This window comes from Delphinapterus leucas, chromosome 8 (assembly GCF_059928025.1).
Source record: "Delphinapterus leucas isolate spDelLeu-1000000601 "Yukka" chromosome 8, BTC_Dleu_Yukka2, whole genome shotgun sequence".
NCBI classification, from domain to species: Eukaryota; Metazoa; Chordata; class Mammalia; order Artiodactyla; family Monodontidae; genus Delphinapterus; species Delphinapterus leucas.
In genome coordinates, this window is record NC_143136.1 from 107,788,097 (window position 1) to 107,808,260 (window position 20,164).

The 20,164-nt window shown below is 38.8% G+C and overlaps 1 protein-coding gene across 1 annotated transcript in view; it reads right to left on the reverse strand.

The window, feature by feature from the left end:
• Window positions 1-7,406: 7,406 nt before the first annotated feature.
• IWS1 (interacts with SUPT6H, CTD assembly factor 1) overlaps window positions 7,407-20,164 on the reverse strand; it is a 65,203-nt gene continuing 52,445 nt past the window's right edge. The window contains exon 14 of the mRNA XM_022590564.3: window positions 7,407-8,670. Coding sequence (XP_022446272.1) covers window positions 8,635-8,670 — 36 coding nt within the window. The 3' untranslated portion in view covers window positions 7,407-8,634. The remainder of the gene's footprint in view (window positions 8,671-20,164) is intronic.

Below are 20,164 nucleotides of genomic sequence, written 5' to 3' on the forward strand. Positions count from 1 at the left end.
CATTCCCCAACACTGGTAGGTACCAGTCTGTTCTCTATACCTGTGAGTCTGTTTCTGTTTTGCTATGTTCATTCATTTAGTTTTTTAGATTCCACATATAAGTGATAACACACAGTATTTGTCTTTCTCTGTCTGACATATTTCACTAGGCACAATACCCTCTGGGTCTAGCCATATTATTACAAATGGCAGAATTTCATTCTTTTTTGTGGCTTAGTAGTAGTTGTGTGTGTGTGTGTGTGTGTGTATACATCTTTTTTAAAATTAATTAATTTATCTTTGGCTGTGTTGGGTCTTTATTGCTGTGTGCAGGCTCTAGAGCGCAAGCTCAGTAGTTGTGGTGCACAGGCTTAGCTGCTCTGTGGCATGTGGGATCTTCCTGGACCAGGGCTCAAACCTGTGTCCCCTGCATTGGTAGGCAGTTTCTTAACCACTGTGCCACCAGGGAAGTCCTGTGTATACATCTTCTTTATCCATTCATCTGTTGATGGACACTTAGGTTGCTTCCATATCTTACCTATTGTAAATAGTGCTTCTATGAACATTGGGGTGCACATATCTTTTGAATTAGCACTTTTGTTTTCTTCAGATATATGCCCAGGTGTGGGATTGCTGGATCATATGTTAGTTCTATTTTTAGTTTGAGGAAACTCCATAACGTTTTCCATAGTGGCTTCACCAATTTACATCCCAACAGTGTTTGAGGGTTCCCTTTTCTCCATATCCTCATCATTTGTTATTTGTATATTTTTTGATAGCCATGCTGACAGGTGTAAGGTGATATCTCATTGTGGTTTTGATTTGCATTCCTCTAATGATTAGTGATGTTGAGCATCTTTTCATGCATCTGTTGACCATATGTATGTTTTCTTTGGAAAAATGTCTATTCAGGTTTTCTGTCCATTTAAAAATTTTATTTTTTTTTATACTGAGTTGTATGGGCTCTTTATATATTTGGATATTAGCCCCTATTTGTCATATCATTTGCAAATATTTTCTCCCATTCAGTAGGTTGGCTTTTTGTTTTGTCAAATGTTTCCTTTGCTGTGCAAAAGCTTTAAAATTTAATTAGGTCCCATTTGTTTATTTTTGCTTTTGTTTCCTTTGCTTTAGGAGACAGATCCAAAAAATATTGCTACGATTTATGTCTGAGTGTTCTGCCTATGTTTTCTTCTAGGAGTTGTATGGTTTCCAGTCTTACATTTAGGTCATTTAATCCATTTTATTTTTGTATATGGTGTGAGAAAATGTCCTAATTTCTGTTCTGTAGCTGTCCAGTTTTCCCAACACCACTTGTTGAAGAGGCTGTCATTTCTCCCTTGTATATTTCTCCCTTGTATATTCTCCCTTGCCTTCTTTGTCATAGATTAATTGACCACAAGTGCATGGGATTATTTCTGGGTTCTCTATTCTGTTACATTGATCTATGTGTCTGTTTTTGTGCCAGTACCATGCTGTTTTGATTACTGTAGCTTTGTAGTATAGTGATTGTATAGTGTAGTATAGGATTGTGATACTTCCAGTTTTGTTCTTTTTTTCCTCAAGATTGCTTTGCCTATTTGGGGTCTCTTGTGGTTCCATATACATTTTAGGATTATTTGTTCTAGTTCTGTGAAAAATGTCATGGGTATTTTGATCAGGATTGCATTAAATCTGTAGATTGCTTTGGGTAGTATGGACATTTTAACAACATTAATTCTTCTATTCCATGAACTTGGGAAGATTTTTAACTACAAATTCAATTAAAAAAATAGATATAGTGCTATTCAGTTTATCTATTTCTTCTTGAGTTAGTTTTGGTAGTTTGTGTTTTACAAGAAATTTGTCTAAGTTGTCAAATTTATTGGTATAAAGTTGTTTACAGTATTTTTTTCTATCTTTTAAATATATGTAAAACAGTGATGTTTCTTCTCTCATTCCTGACATTGTTGATTTGTGTCTTTTCTGTTTCCTGATCAGGCTGTTCTATATAAATGAGCCAAAGATAAGTTCTGTATATTGATCCTATGCTGTTTACTTATTCATAGCAGGCTAGGATTCGTAAGCTCTAAAGCTGGTGCCAAACTCAAACTTCACACATCCAGTTGTTTTAAATATAGCCCTAATAAACAGAGTTTTAGCTCTTTAGAACCTCTCTGCTTTGCATACCCCAGGAAACTGCACCCAACATCTGCTAGCCACAGATAAAGTAAACCCAGAACTCTCTGATCCAGATGCTCTCCATTGCATGGCTGAGCGACACTGCCTAGAAGCATAAGTCCCCTCTTTAATTCTTCTCCTCCTTTAGCATTCTCTTGCCCTCTTCCCCTCCTGGGAGGTGGTCCCTGTGCAGTAGCCTCTGTAGCATGTAGATGGTCTCAGGCTGTGAGAGACTTCCCACATGTCACATGTCAGTGTTGCCCAAATAAAGCATGCTGTGTGCTACTGCTACTTCAGGATCATATCTTTTTTCTTGATCAGCCCCCCCAGATGCTTGAGCTCACTACAAGGGTGATGAGGAAAGGTAGGATTTTGGAAATGATGAAGAAATTGATATGGGGTCTACTGAGTCAGTAGGACAATCAATTGGCAAAATGATCCTGGAGAGCCTTAAGCGGTTGGGACTCAAAATTTGGAACATCTCCACTTCAGTTTGATGTGGCATTGCTCTGTGCCATATTGTACTCTATTTTCTGTAGTCTTTCCAGTGCCTCATTAGCTTGGACAAATGGTTCCACCAGTATTGAGTGAACCCCTGCCACTGGAATTGACTTTTGGGGCCAGAGGTCCTGAGCTGCCCTGAGTAGGAGGTCAGTCCACATTCCTGGTCTTCTACTAGGCAGGTGCTGGACAATATAAAGCTTTGGGGGCTGGGTGGTAAAGGGGGAGAAGGGCAGAGCTCTGCACAAAGGGTGGGCTACTTCCGACTGTATAACAGGCTATAGCATGAGGAGCTCCCCACAGCCAGGCTGGTAATTTAGGGAACCCTTGAGATGAGAGGCAGGTAGAGGAGCAGATGGGGCAGAGATGTCAGGCTGAGGCTGGCCTCCTTGGCAGTTGGGGGAGATGCCTTTTAAAGAGTTAGCATGCCTCTGCTGCTTGGGTCTGTGGTGCCCAACCCTTGGGCTGAACCTGCTAAAGTATTATTCAAAGTGACTAAATATAAGGAAGTTTATATTCCTGCCCCTCCCATGACTCTGAAGGAGGTGGCTATCCTATTGAACACGTGCTCCAAACCTTGAGAAGATGAGATGCCTGTTGGGCTCTGCTTGCCACTTCTCACCAGGAACTGTCTCTTCAGGATGTCATTGCAGAGGAGGCAGGAGGTCCAACTCCCAGGGGATGAGACCTAGGGGAGGATTCTGGGCAAGAGGCCTGGTGCTGCCCTCCAGAGAAGAAGGCATTAAATACCACCACGACAGTCATGAGAAGGGTTCTTCTGCTGTAAAGAAGCTGAATAAATTACCTGGGGAAGGTTAGGGCAGTTATATGTTGGAATCTCAGCCTCAAGTTCTCCTCGTTCTGGCATTCCCAGTGCAAAGCTTGGCCCTTGCCTCATGACCCTAAAGCAAAGCCTGCCAGTCAGTGGGCTCTGCCAATTCTTATAGCTTTTCTTGTTTTTTGTTTGCTTGCTTGTTTGTTTTTTAAATATTTATTTATTCTATTTTATTTTTGGCTGTGTGGAGTCTTAGTTGTGGCACACAGGATCTTCACTGCGGCATGCAGGATCCTCTGCTGTGGCACGCGGGCTCCTCATTGTGGTGCATAGGCTTCTGTCTAGTTGTGGTGTGTGGGCTCCAGAGTGTGTGGGCTCTGTAGTTGTGGTGCATGGGCTCTGTAGTTGCAGCATGCAGGCTCTCTAGTTGTGGCCCATGTGCTCAGTAGTTGTGGTGCACGGGCTTAGTTGCCCCGTGGCATGTGGGCCCTTAGATCCCTGACCAGGGATCAAACCCACGTCCCCTGCATTGGAAGGCAGGTTCTTAACCACTGGACTGCCAGGGAAGTCCCTCCTGTATTTTAAAACATTACCTTATTCTCACATTTTAAAAGATGACTGAATACTCAACCACAGTATTTATAGGTGCATATTTGCCTGGTGTAAAAACTACTTTTTTAAAAAAGGAGATGACTATATTGAGTCAGAATAGTAATAAGCTGGTTGGGGAGGGAGACAGGAAGTTAGAGAATTCTGATAGACAGAGGCATACAGAAGGCTTCTAGCGTAATACTGGCAACGTTCACTTTCTTCATCTGGATAAAAATTCATTCAGCTTAACATTTCTGTTTCATATTTTCTTTTTTGGTATGTGTTATTTATTTTCCACAAAAGAATATTTAAAGGTAAAAATACAAACTAAGACTCACTGGATATTTGAAGAAAACCCTTGATGTGAAAGTAAAAAAACTCAAAGAAATAGAAAAACTGACTCCAGAGGAAAGAGAGAAATTCAGGAAACAAAAGAAAACTGTACAAGAAAAATTTAATTTCCTTAAAGAGATTTTTTTTGAAAATTATATCCTTAAACAAGAAAAAATGTAATAAAAAAATCAGAGACCCAATTTTAAAATGGGCAAAAGATCTAAACAGACAACTCACCAAAGAGGATGTACAGGTGGCAAACAAGCATATGAAAAGATGCCCAACATCATATGCCACTAGGGAATTTCAAATTAAAACAACAAGGAGATACCACTACAAGCTTGTTAGAGAAGCTGGAATCCAAAGCACTGACCACACTAAATGTCAAGATTGTGGAGCAATGGGAAATTTTAGTCATTGCTGGTGGGAAAGCAAAATACTACAGCCACTTTGGAAGATAGATTGGCAGTTCTTACACTGCTAAACATAGCCTCAACACATGATCCAGCAATTGTGTGCCTAGATATTTAGCCGACTAATTTGAAAACTTATTTCCAAACAAAACCTACACAGATAGGTTTATAGCAGCCTTTTTGCTAATTGCCAAAAAGTATAAATAGCAAAGATGTCCTTCAATAGCTGAGCAGATAAACAAATTGTGCTATGTGCATAAATGGAATATTATTATTTTTCAAACGAGCTATCAAGCCACCGAAAGACAAGGATGAACTTTAAAAGCATAGTGCTAATTGAAATAAGCCTGTCTGAAAATGGTACTTACTGTATGAGTCCAACCATATGATATTCTGGAAAAGGTAAAACTAGACACAGTAAAAAGTCAGTGGTTGCCAAGGGTTTAGGGGGAAAAAAGAGGTTGAATGGGTGAAACAGAAGGGTTTTTTTGGGGGGGTGGGGCTGTGAAACTACTCTATATACTGTAATGATGGATACATGATATTATTCATTTGTCAAAACCCATAGAATTTCAGTATAAAAAGTGAACCTTAATATATGCAAATTTAAAAAATCATTTAGAAGTTTGGGGAAATCCTACAATGAAATGCAGACTGTGACAAAAAAAAAGTCTCATGTATCACAAATACACGAAACAATCTCACTTAAGGGGATTGGGGTAAAGGTGCTGGAAATGAGTGGAGTCTGTAAGACTAAAGGGAAAAATAACTGCATATAACAACTGAACTTGAGTTGATAAAGTTGTTTCTCTTAGGTGTATGGGTTAGCAATTCTGATGGCAGAGGGTGGAAGTCAGGATTCTCCCTGTTGGAGTGCCAGCTTACAGATAAGGAAGGGAAGGAGGCTAGAGTAATCCATAAGGTAATAGATTCGAGTTGAAAACATCAGTACGAATTCATGTTTAGCTTAACACAGATACAGGTGGTTACACAGAGAAATATTTAGAGATATGGTTATATACATGGGGTGGTATACACACATTTATATCCTTGCTCTGTCTCAGCTCTTGCTGGGAGGGCCTAGATGCAGCAACACCGCAGTAGCAACAAGCATGACTAGTGCCCAGATCTTGGTTTCCGATACTATTCTCCAATAAAAGGAACCAGGGATCCCCAGAGAAATGTCTGATTCTAGGACTGAGGCAGAAAATATACAAGATGAGCCTGCAGTATTTTATAGTGCCAGAAAGGAAGGAATCGCTCAAAACACACACACACACACACACACACACACACACACAGAGACACACACACACACAGATGGGGCTATGCCAAAGAGACACAGGAGCCAACTGAAAGAGTTCCCAATGGCCAAAGCTAGATCCATATGAACAACAAAATAAAGAAGTATAGGATTACAACTCATAATACAAAATAAATATTCATAAATAAATAACACAAGGAGAAAAAACACATAAATAGAGGTGCCCAGCATCTGATTAAACGGCATACCAGAAAAAGAGAATAGAAAAAAGTGAAAAAGTACAAATTATTGAAGAAATAATAGAAAAAAATGCCCCAGAACTGAGGAGGTAAGTCTTCAAATTAAAAGAACCCATCAAGTGCCAAGCAAGGGAGTAGAAAAAGACCCACGCCTATACGCACTCTTGTGAATGTTCAGATCAAAGATAGACACTGGAAAGCTTCTAGAGATTTTTTTTAAAGGTCATCTTCAAAGGCATAAGCAAATTTCTCTTTAGCAACATTAAATGCTAGAAGAGATAGAGGAACATCTTCAAAAGTCCGTCGTGAAGCATTTACCTGTCCGTTTGGCACAGAGACTCCAGGAGGCAAACTTTGAGGTGGCTGCAACTTCTAAGTCTTGCCCTCAGGGCACTACTGGGAGGGCCCAAGTGACAGCCTCCTTTAGTTTATCTGGTTCTTGTTACTGCGTAGGTCCCCACTGAAAAGTGGAAGGTTTATGGGGGGATTCAGTAGACAGGGCCGGCAAGTACTGGAGGTGAGGGGCATGCTGGCACCAGAATCCAAACTTTCCTCCTCACTGTTGGGCTTCCTTGACTGATGTGGGAGGTTGGAGTGCCAACAGCTTGCCTTTGACTGGAGCATTAGTTGGCTAGGGCTGCCCTAACAAAGTACCACAGACTGAGTGACTTAAACAACAGATATTTATTCTCTCACAGTCCTGGAGGCCAGAAGTCCAAAATCAAGGTGTCAGCAGGGCTGGTTCTATTCACGCCTCTCACCTGGTTTGTGATGCTTTGCTGGCAATCTCTGGCACTCCTTGGCTTGCAGAAGCATCGCCCTGATTTCCGTCTTCCTCTTGACATGGTGTTCTCCCCGTGTGTCTGTTTCCAAATTTCCCTTTTTATAAGGATACCAGTCAGACTGGATTAGGGACCCACCTACTTCTGTAGGGCCTCATCCTAACTTAAACTGATCATCTACAATGACCCTATTTCCAAAGAAGGTCACATTCTGAGGTACTGGGGGTTAGACCTTCAACATATGAATTTGAAGGGGGCACAGTTCAACTCATAACAACCCAATAGCCATGAGTGAAAAGTCCTGTCCCCCCCTTCCCCTCTCCTGTTTCTGCCACCCCCCCATTTTTCTTCTCTCTCATCTCTCTCCCCCTCCCTTCCTCCCTCTGTCTCTCCCTTCTTCCAAAAGAAGTCCAACCATTAGTGCTGGCTGTAGACGTGAACAGAAAATGATCTGACGTGAGAGAGCTGGAGAAGAAAAATTTCAGGGTACAGAGCAGTGGCAATTCCCTGCTATGGTCGTGTTTAAGAATCTGGGGAGTCCCAAAGGCCTGCCTTGGGCGTTTCTTGATTATCTGTGCCTCTCTGTGGAGCGAAGTGCTAAAAGTCTTACCTGCAGGAGCGCTCCATTAGGAGCGTGGTGAGTGGGAGAGAAAGGTGACAACAGTGTGGGTGCCGGGCCCTCACTTCCTTTCTTAGAAAGGACCACTTAGAACCACATATGCTCACGTAAGAGAGTGGAAACGTGACTGCCTGTGTGTGGTAGGGAGATTTTCACTTGCATCCTTTGCACTGTTAACTGTTTTCTTCTTCAACCATGGGCAGCTTTTACTTTCCAATTAAACAAATAATAATGTAAAAAACATGCAGGGGTGAGTGGGTAGAGAATGAAGCTCTGCCACCGGAGGCTGCGATGACTCCCACAGCATGGCGGGAAGGCCTCCTCCAGGTGCACCCTCATGGGTACAAGAACACATCGTTTTTGACCCAAAAGATAATTATCTTGATTCAGCTGCCTCAATTAGATGTGGCTCTGAATAACTTATCATTCTTGTTCCAAGCCTGCTCTTCTTGAAAGAACAGTTTCTTACCATTATGGACACTCAGGGGACTCTGAAGATGATGTCGCGGTTTGTTAAATATTTTGAGCAATGGCAAGTGCTCAATTTTGGAATAAGTATACGCCTTCTCAGGGTGGTGTATCTCCAGATTGACTGGGTCAGGACATACATACCTGGAACTGCACATTCCCTCCAACATTCCATCTTCTTGGGAAGACGGGCTTGCTCCGTCACCTGATCCTTCTCTTATGGTGAATCCTTTTCTCTCAGGGCTCCCATAATCCCTGCAAGTGGGCCTCTGTCTGGGCCACTCCAGCCCATTAATCCAATCAATAATCAAACCCAGTAGTGGACAAAGTTCAAAACGTCCCCCCCAGGTCCTTAGCTCTAACGAAAATCAATGAATATGATGTCTGAAGGAGATTGTCATCAAACCATTTACCAGTTTGGCTGAATCTCAGCTCCTACGTGGTTGTGACCCACTGAGGCTCTTCATTAGGATTTAGCTTTGTCAGTGTCCTGAGGTTTCCATTTGTTATTCAAGGTGTGATTGCACTGAGCAAAAACAGCAAGACCTGGGAGAGAACGGATACAGGTGTTCATTTCAGATGGCAGAAGTTTAACAAGGTCCAAGAGCAACTACAGGCTCAGCACAAAAACTCCAAGCATATATTTAAATGCTAGCATTTCCTCCACAAAAACACCAGAGCATAACCAAAAGCTTTGGAGGCAGAATTGACTTCAGATCCTTGGATGGCTTGTTATTTACTGTGTGACTTTGGGCTGTCATTTCATTTTGAACACATTTTCTTACTTATTAAAAGGTAATGATAGATGGTGATCACTCTGTAGTGTATACAGATGTTGAACAATTATGCTGTACACCTGGAACTGATATAATTTAAAAAATAAAAGAAAGGTAATGATGACTTCTTATAGTTAATTAAAAAATTAACCCAACACACAGCAGGCACAAGGCTGGTTTTAGTTCCTCTCCCTTTCAGTAGAGAAACGTACAGGATGGTCCTTATAAGACCATGCTATGGGATTGACTTACAAAGTTTTGCTTTTCTGCTTTAAAAGGTTTTAGAAAAGAAAATTGGTTGATATGAGAGCAAATTCATTCTGAATTCACCTCCAAGTTTAATATGATTATGCTGAAACTCTACTGTATTTGATTCCTTTTCAAATTTCATATTGAACAATAGCATTTCTCAAGAAACACTTAAATGGCTTTATCCACCTCATGATTTTCTCTGACTGCATCAGTAAAAAGAGAATGGCAATCATTAGGAATGATCAGAAAATAAAAGCCAAGGCATGAAAAGTCTGAACAATAAAAGTTATCACATACTCCATGTGGAAAAGATCCAATTGATAAGGTGGCCAGGAATGCACACAGGATCTGGAATCAGAAGGTCTGAGCTTGAATTCTGGCTCTGCCACTCACCAGGTAGGTGGCACCTTGTTCCCTTGGCATTATTTTCTTCATAAAACAGGGATAACACCATCTCATAGAAGTAAGTACAATAAATGTCAAAATGTGAAGTGCTGTGTGTTGGTTTAGCTCAGCAAACTGGAGACAACCACATCGACCTGGTCCATGACCCCTGGGAACTCACAGACTCTTTGACTTGGTCCTACTTCTTCCTGACATGGGTTTCAGAAGAGGCCAGCTTGGAATGGCTACATATAAATACATTGGTCAACTACTATGTAAGCTCCTCAAAAGACCAGTGCTTACTGACCTCTGCCAGTCTCACACAGAACTGGTCCAGGGGAACCCTCTCTATTTCTAGACTACGTCTAGCCAAAAAATATAACTTCCTGCTCAAAGAGCATACAACAAAGACAAGAACTACAAATAAATCACTCTTCCTCCAAACTCAAAGGACATTCCAGAATCTAGCTCTGCCCACCAGTGGGCCAGCACTAGCCCTTGGAACCCCAGGGGCCCTGTATCCAGCAGCGTCATGACCGAGCCCCGCCCACCAGTGGCCAGCAGCATCTGCACAAGGCAGGGCCTGGAGACCAACCGGATGGTGGCTAACCATACCTACCAGACCACCCACAGTAATCAGCCTGCCACAACGAAAGGATGCCCGCTGCCCAAATGGGGGCACCCCTACAGCATATAGCTCTGGTGACCAGAGAGCAGTGTGCTGCTGGGGCTCATAGGACATCTCCTACAAAAGGCCACTTCTCCAAGGTCAGAAAATGTAACCAACCTACCACATACATAGAGATAAAAACAGCAAATTAGACAAAATGAGGCATCAGAGGAATATATTCCAAATGAAGGAACAGGATAAAACCCCAGAAGAAGAACTAAGTGGAGTGGAGACAGCCAACTTACCTGGGAAAGGAAAGAGACATCCAGGTCCAGGAAGCACAGAGACTTCCAAACAGGATCAGCCCAGAGAGGCGCACTCAAAGACACATTGCCATTAAAATGGGAAAAATTAAAGATAGAGAGAGAATATTAAAAGTAGCAAGGGAAAAGCAATAAGTTACATATAAGGGAACTCCCATAAGGCTATCAGCTGACATTTCAGCAGAAACTCTGCAGGCCACAAGGGAGTGGCATGATAGTTAAGGTGATGAAAAGGGAAAACCTACAACTAAGAATAATGTACCAGCAAGGCTTTCATTCAGATTTGATGGAGACACCAAAAGCTTTAGAGACAAGCAAAAGCTAAGAGTTCAGCACCACCAAACCAGCTTTACAAAAAATGTTAAAGGGACTTCTCTAAGTGAAAAAGAAAAGGCCACAAATAGAAACATGAAAATTATGAAAGGAAAAAGCTCATGGAAATCAACCATGTATAAAGCTAATAGGAAGGTTAAAATACAAAAGGAGTAAAAGCATTTATATCCACAATAAGTAGTTAAGGGATACACAGACAAAGCATGATGTAAAATATGATGGCAAAAACAGTAAACATGGTAGGGAGTAAAAATGCAGGTTGTTAAAATGCATCTGAACTTAAGAGATCAGCAACTTAATCACATATATATAGATTACTATATATAAACTTCCCAGTAACCACAAACCAAAAATCTATAATAGATACACATACAGGAAGAAGAAAGGAATTCAAACATAACACGAAAGATAGTCATCAAATCACAAGGGAAGAGAACAAAAGAAGAACAAAAAAGAACTACAAAAGTAACCTCAAAACAATTTACAAAATGGCAATATGTACATACCTATCAATAATTACTTTAACTGTAAATGGACTAAACGCTCCAATCAAAAGACATGAGTGGCTGAATGAATACAAAAACAAAAGCTATATGTACGCTGCCTATAAGAGACTCACTTCAGAGCTAAAGACACACACAGATTGAAAGTAGGAGGATGGAAAAAGGTATTCCATGTAAATGAAAACAAAAAGAAAGTTGGGGTAGCAATACTTAGACAAAATAGACTTTAAGACAAAAACTGTAACAAGAGGAAAAGAACGACATCATGTAATGCTCAAGGGATCAATCCAAGAAGATATAACAATTGCAAATACATATGCATCCAACATAGGAGCATCTGAACACATAAGGCAAATATTAACACAAAGGGAGAAATTGACAGTAACACAATAATATAAGGGGACTTTAAAACTCCACTTACTGGAGTTGCCTGGTAGGGAACTAGTGGTTAGGATTCTGGGCTTTCATTGCCATGGCCTGCGTTCAATCCCTAGTCGGGGAACTGACATCCTGCAAACTGCATGGCATGACCAAAAAAAAGCCACATTTACATCAATGGACAGATCATCCAGACAGAAAATCAGAAAGGAAACATTGGCCTTAAATAACACATTATTCCAGATGGAAAAAAGAAAGGAAAGAAAAGAAAAGAAAGAAAGAAAGAAAGAAAGAGAGAAAAAGAGAAAGAGAGAGAGAGAAAGAAAGAAAGAAAGAAAGAAAGAAAGAAAGAAAGAAAGAAAGAAAGAAAGATATACATATATATAAAACATTCCATCCAAAAGCAGCAGAATACATTCTTTTCAAGTACACATAAAACATTCTCCAGGATAGGTCACATGCCAGGCCATTAAACAATTCTCAGTAAATTTAAGAACACTGAAATCATACAAAGCATCTTTTCCAACCACAATGCTATTAGACTAGAAATCAGCTATAAGAAAAAAACTGCAAAAATCACATACACGTGGAGGCTAAACAGTATGCTACTAAACAAACAATGGAGCACTAAAGAAATCAATGAGAGAGTCAAAAAATACCTGGAGACAAATGAAAATGCAAACAAAATGACCCAACATTTATAGGATACAGTAAAAGTGGTTTTAAGAGGGAAGTTTATAGCTGTACAAGGCTTGACCTCAAGAAACAAAAATATCTCGGGCTTCCCTGGTGGCACAGTGGTTGAGAGTCCGCCTGCCAAAGCAGAGGACATGGGTTCATGCCCCACTCTGGGAAGATCCCACATGCTGTGGAGTGGCTGGGCCCGTGAGCCATGGCTGCTGAGCCTGCGCGTCCGGAGCTTGTGCTCCGCAATGGGAGAGGCTACAACAGTGAAAGGCCCGCGTACTGCAAAAAAAAAAAAAAAAAAAAAAAGAAACAAAAATATCTCAAATAAACAACCTAACCTCACACCTAAAGGAACTAGAAAAAGAAGAACAAACAAAACCTAATGTTAGTAGAAAGAAAGAAATCATAAAAATCAGAGCAGATATAAATAAAATAGAGACTAAAAAATACTAGAAAAGATTAAAGAAACTAAGAGCTGGTTTTTTGAAAAAAATAACAAAATTGAGAAGTCTTTAGCTGGACTCATTAAGGAAAAAAAGGAGAGATAGCCAAATTCAATAAAATCAGAAATGAAAAAGGAGAAGTTACAACTGTCATCACAGAAATACAAAAGATCATAAGAAATTACTATGAACAATTATATGCCAATGATGAACATAGATGTAAAACTCCTCAACAAAATACTAGCAAACCAAATTCAACAATACATTAAAAGGATCATACACCATAATCAAGTGGGATATATCCCAGGGATGTGAGGATGGTTCAATATCTGCAAATCCATGTGATACACCACATTAACAAATTGAAGAATAAAAATATGATCACCTCAATGCAGGAAAAACTTCTGACAAAATTCAATATCCATTTATGATAAAGTCTCCAAAAGTGGGTATAGAGGGAATATACCTCAACATAATAAAGGCCGTATGATAAGCCCACAGCTAACATCATATTCAATAGTGAAAAGCTGAAATCATTTCCTCTAAGATCAGGAACAAGACAAGGATGCCCAGTCTCGCCACTTCTATTTAACATGGTATTGGAAGTCCTAGCCACAGCGATTAAACAAGAAAAAGAAATAAAAAGAATCCAAATTGGAAAGGAAGAAGTAAAACTGTCAATGTCTGCAGATGACACAATACTATACATAGAAAACCCTCAAGACACCACCAAAAAACTACTAAAGCTCATCAATGAATTTGGTAAAGTTGCAGGATACAAAGTTAATATATAAAAATCTGTTGCACTTCTATACAATAACAACGATCAGAAAGGGAAATTAAAAAAACATCCCATTTACAATCACATCAAAAAGAATAAAATACATAGGAATAAATCTAACTAAGGAAGTAAAAGACCTGTACTCAGAAAACTATAAGACACTAATGAAAGAAACTGAAGATGACACAAACAGATGGAAAGATGTATCATGTTTATTAATCAGAAGAATTAATGTTGTTAAAATGACCATATTGCCCAAGGCAATCTACAGATCCAATGCACACCTTATTAAAATACCCATGATGTTTTTCACAGAACTAGAACAAATAATTCTAAAATTTGTATGGAAACACAAAAGACCCCAAATAGCCAAAACAATCTTGAGAAAGAAGAACAAAGCTGGAGGTATTACACTCCCTGATTTCAAACTACAGTACAAAGCTACAGTAATCAAAATAGAATGGTACTGGCATAAAACCAGACACAGATCAATGGAACTGAATAGAAAGCCCAGAGTGAACTCACATGTATATGGGCAATTAATCTATGGCAAAGGAGGCAAGAATGTACTATGAGGCAATGACAGCTTCTTCAGTAAATGGTGTTGGGAAAAATGGACAGCTACATGCAAAAGAATCAAACTGGACTACTCTTTCACACCATGCATAAAAGTAAATTCAAAATGCATTAAAGACTTAAATGTAAGACCCAAAACCATAAAACTCCTAGACGAAAACATAGGCAGTACACTCTTTGACACAGGCCTTAAAAATATTTTTTGGATATGTCTCCTCAGGCAAGGGAAACAAAAGCGAAAATAAACAAATGGAACTGTATCAAACTAAAAAGCTTTTGTGCAGAAAAGAAAACAATCAACAAAGTGAGAAGACAACTTATTGATTAGGAGAAAATATTTTCAAATCACACATCTGATAAGAGGTTAATATCCAAAATATGTAAAGAGCTCATACAACTCAATAGAAAAAATGTGATTAAAAAATGGGCAGAAGACATAAATAGACACTTTTCCAAAGAAAACATAATGATGGCCAACAGAGAAGATCCTCAATCATCAGGGACATGAAAATCAAAGCCACAATGAGCTATCTCCTCTTCACACCTGTCAGAAGAGCTATTACCAAAAACACAACAAATAACAAGTGTTGGTGAGGATATAGAGAAAAGGGAACCTTCATACACTTCATATGCAAAGTAGACTTTTAAGTCAAAATCGGTTATAAGGGACAAAGAATGACATTATATAATGATGAAAAGGTCAATTCACCAAGAATGTATAACATATAAACACACACACATTTATAGCAAACACCAGAGCTCTTAAATATGTAAAGCAAACAGTGACAGAATTAAAGGGAGAAATAGACAGATTTACAAAAATAGAAGAAAACTTCAATACCCCCTTTCAATAATGGACAGAACAGCAAGACAGTAGATCAGTAAGGAAAGAGAGGCCTTGAATAATACTGTAGACACTAACTAGACCTAGCAGATATATGCAGAATGTGTCGCTCAACCATAGCAGAATATACATTATTCTCAAGTGCACATGGAATATTCTCTGGGATAGACCAGATGTAAGGCCACAAACAACTCCTACTAAATTTTAAAGGATTGAAACCATACAAAGTATCTTTTCTGATCATGACAGAAGAAACGAAAGAAATCAATGGCAAAAGAAAACAGGAAGATCCACAAATATATGGAATTTACACAGTACATCTGATGGCTCAAAGAAATCACAATGGGAATTAGAGAATGTCTTGAGATAAATGAAAATGAAAATACAACATACCCAAACTTATGGGATGCAGCAAAAGTAATGCTAAGAGATAAATCTATAATTGTTGTTATATTAAAAAAATCTAAAACAACCTAACTTTGCACCGTAAAAAACAAGAAAAATAACAACAAACTAAACTCAGAGCAAAAGCAAGAAAATAATAAAGATTAGAGCAGAGAGAAACGAAATATAGAAAAAAGAAAAAAAAGCAAAACAAAGACTTGGTTCATTGAAAAGATCAGCAAAATTGAACTTTAGCTAGAGTGACTAAGAAAAAGAGATGACTCTAATAACTAAAATCAGCTATCAAGAAAGGGATATTACCACTAATTTTACAGAAATAAAAAGAATTATAAGGGAGTACTATGAACTGTATGTCAACAAATAGGGTAACCTAGATAAAATGGACAAATTTCTAGAAACACAATGTACCAAAACAGAATCATGAGGAAATACAAATATGAATAGATCCATAACTAGTAAGGAGAATGAGGGACTTCCCCGGAGGTCCAGTGGTTAGTACTCCGTGCTTCCAATGCAGGGGGCATGGGTTCAATTCCTGGTTGGGGAACTGAGATCCCACGTACCACGCTGTGAAGTCAAAAAAAAAAAAAAAAAAGAAAAGAAAAGAAAAGAAAAGAAAAAAACTAGTAAGGATATTGAGACAGTAATCAAAAACCTCCACCAAAGAAAAGTCCAGGACAAGATGGCTTCACTGGTGAATTCTATCAAACATGAAAAGAATTAACATCAATCCTCCTCAAATTATTCCAAAGTAAAATGGAAGAGGGAACACTTCCAAATTCCAAACTCTGAGGCCACTATTACCTTTAGGCCAAAACTAGAGAAAGACAGTACAAGACAAGAAAACTACAGACCAATATCCCTGATGAATATTGATTCAAATATTCTCAGCGGGGCTTCCCTGGTGGCGCAGTGGTTGAGAGTCCGCCTGCTGATGCAGGGGACACAGGTTCGTGCCCCAGTCTGGGAGGATCCTGCATGCCGCGGAGCGGCTGGGCCCGTGAGCCATGGCCGCTGAACCTGCGCGTCCGGAACCTGTGCTCCGCAACGGGAGAGGCCACAACAGTGAGAGGCCCGCTTACGGACAAAAAAAAAAAATTCTCAGCGAACGGTGGGTGAGGTTATGGGTGAAGTAGGTGAGAGGAATCAAAAGGTACAAACTTCCAGTTATAAATAAGTCATGGCGATGTAATGTACAGCATAGCAACTATAGTTAATAACACTGTAGTGCATATTTGAAAGTTGCTAAGAGAGTAGATCTGGTAAATTCTCATCACAAGAAAAAAATTCTCAACTATGTATGGTGATGGATGTTAACTAGACTCACTGCAGTGAGTGACCATTTTACAATATATACAAATATTGAATCATTATGGTGTACACCTGAAACTAATGTATGTCAATTATATCTCAATAAAAACAAAACAAAAACCCACTACTTCAGTCTAAAATATTAAAAGGTTATTTAAAAATAACTTTAATGCTAGTAATTCACACCCCCTCCTGCAAAATAAATGAAAGGATATTATTGGCTTTCAAAATTGTCACAATTCAGTATAAGGAAGTATATCAGTTCTTTAAAAGATCCATGTTTAAAAGAATTGTTACAAGGAAAATTAAATGGGGATATTGAACGAGATAGGTGGAAACATCCTCAACACAGGGGAAAAACAATCCTCTTGTGTCCATGTCTTACGATAAAGTAAATAAACCTGTAGGCCTATATTATTCACGTGTAACTCAGTGAAGGTCCTCTTCAGAATGACTTTTTGAATTTTGATATGACAAAGATGATTATGCATCAGATGACTGTAAGGTTGTTCAAACTAACAATCTCTAACTGATGCTTATTATTATTATCATTAGAGTGAGGCATTTCTAATTATTTCCAAGATTATAAACATCTTGAAGCTGGGATCATACTTTCTACACCTTGAGATTCCCTACATCATTAAGTATCATGATCTAAACATAAATGTTTGTTAAACTGAATTTCTGTATAAGCTGATAGTCTTTTATTTTCAAACCCTAGGAAAATAAAATTTATTGAACTAAAAAGACAATCTATTTCTCATGCTATAATGGACTCACACGAAACTCTCGAAACTTGAGAATTATTTTCAAAAATGTATTATGACTAAGAAAAAAAGCTCTTAGCAATAAAAGTTGTATAAATACTAAACAATTATCTCTTAACTTTCAGTTTAGTTAAGACATAACTTTATACGTAGATAAACTGTACATATTACCACATTTTCAAAAATAAAGAACTTGTATCAAATGTTAGAACAGAGTAATTAGAGATTGCCTTTAAAATTCTGAATTGTTTCACTACAGATATTTGGTTAATTATTAACCCTTTATTCCTACCAGTAGAGAAGGGGAAGACTCAATATGTTATGATAATTCTCTTGCTATATACAATAGGATTGTGTATTATCAAATTAAGAAGTTGAATTAGGCCACACTGCCAGAGTAGCTAGAAAACTAACTTTGCCAAATTAAAGTTAAAATACAAGTTGCTATTAGAGTGATTTTTAGGCCATCTGTTGAGTAAGAAATATCAGTGAACAGTAAGATCAGTGCCAGAGTCTAGGAATCATATGACTATAGCATATAATATAAGCAAGAATACACATCCATTAGGTATCATAGGTGTTCAATGATTTTAACCATAAAAGCAAGAGAATATTCAAGTAATATTAATAGAGAGTAGAGGTGAACAAAAATTTTAGTCACTCTGTGATTAATGCTGTTAACAACAACAAAACCATGGTTTTTTATTTCTGGGAAATGTTTTTTTAAAAATCCTCAACAAAATTTTAGCCAACAAATTCAATAGCACATAAAAGAATTACACACCATGACCAAGAGGGATTTATTCTTTTTTAAAAAATAAATTTATTGGGCTTCCCTGGTGGCGCAGTGGTTGAGAGTCCGCCTGCCGATGCAGGGGACATGGGTTCGTGCCCTGGTCCGGGAAGATCCCACATGCCGTGGAGCGGCTAGGCCTGTGAGCCATGGCCACTGAGCCTGCGTGTCCGGAGCCTGTGCTCCACAACGGGAGAGGCCACAACAGTGAGAGGCCCGCGTACCGCAAAAAAAATAATAAAAAATAATAATAAATTTATTTTATTTTTGGCTGTGTTGGATCTTCGTTGCTGTGCGTGGGCTTTTCTCTAGTTGCGGTGAGCCAGGGCTACTCTTTGTTGCAGTGGCTTCTCTTGTTGCAGAGGCTTCTCTTGTTGCAGAGCACGGCCTCTAGCCGAGCAGGCTTCAGTAGTTGTGGTGCATGGGCTTAGTTGCTCCGCAGCATGTGGGATCTTCCTGGACCAGGGCTCGAACCTGTGTCCCCTGTATTGTCAGGCGGATTCTTAACCACTGCACCAGCAGGGAAGTCCACGAGGGATTTATTCTTAGAGTCCAAGTATGGTTCAAAACACAAAAATCAATCAGTGTAACACATCACATTAACAGTACAAAGGGCAAAAACCACATGACCATCTCAACTGATGCAGAAAAAGCATTTGACAAAATTCAACATCTTTTCATGATGAAAACATTCAACAAACTGAATAGAAGGAAACTATAACAACATAATAAAGGCCATACATGACATGCTCACATCACACTCAATGGTGAAAGACTGAAAGCTTTTCCTCTGAGATCAGGAAAAATTAAGGATGCCTACTTTTGAGACTTCTAATCAAATGGTACTGGAAGTCCTAGCTAGAGCAATTTCACAAGAAAAAGAAATAAGTCAACCAAACTGGAAAGGAAGAAGAAAAAGAATGAAAAATAATGTCTGCAGACATGCTCTTCAATACAGACATGCCAATAGATTCTACACTCACACACCCACACACACCTGTTAGAATAAAACAATTCAGCAAAGTTGAACGATATAAAATTAATATGAAAAAACTTGTTGCATTTCTGCATGTTAACAATGAAAAATTCTAAAAGGGAATTAAGAAAATTCCATTTACAATAGCATCAAAAAGAATGCTTAGGACTAAACTTAACCGAGGAGGTGAAAGACTTGTGCACCGAAAACGACAAAATGTTGCTGAAAGAAGTTAAAACAATACATGGAAAGACACCCTGTGTTCATAGATTGGGAGATTCTTAAGATGTCAGTACTACCCAAAGTGATCTACCGAACCAATACAAACCCTATCAAAATCCCAATGATGTTTACTGCAGAAACAGTATAATTCATCCTAAAATTCATATGAAATCTCAAATGATCCCAAATAGCAAAAACAGTCTTGAAAAAGAATGACGTATGAGGACTCACACTTTCTGATTTCAAATTTTAATACTAAGCTACAGTAGTCAAAGAAGTATCAGACTGGCACAAAGACAAACATAGACTGATGGAGTCCAGAAATAGACATATATGGTCAGATAATTTTTAACAAGGGTGCCAAGACCATTAAATGGGAAAGGACAATCTTTTCAATAAATGGTGTTGGGAAAACTAGATATTCACATGTCAAAAAAAAAAATGTTGTATGCTTACCTTATATCAAATGCAAGTTAACTCAAAATGGATCAAAGACCTAAATGTAAGAGATAAAACTCTTACAGGAAGACATAAGAAAAACTTCATGAATCACCAAAAAATCTACAAACAATAAATGTTGGAAGGGGTGTGGAGAAAAGGGAACCCTCCTACACTGTAGGTGGGATGTAAATTGGTACAGCCATTATGGAGAACAGTATGGAGGTTCCTTAAGAAA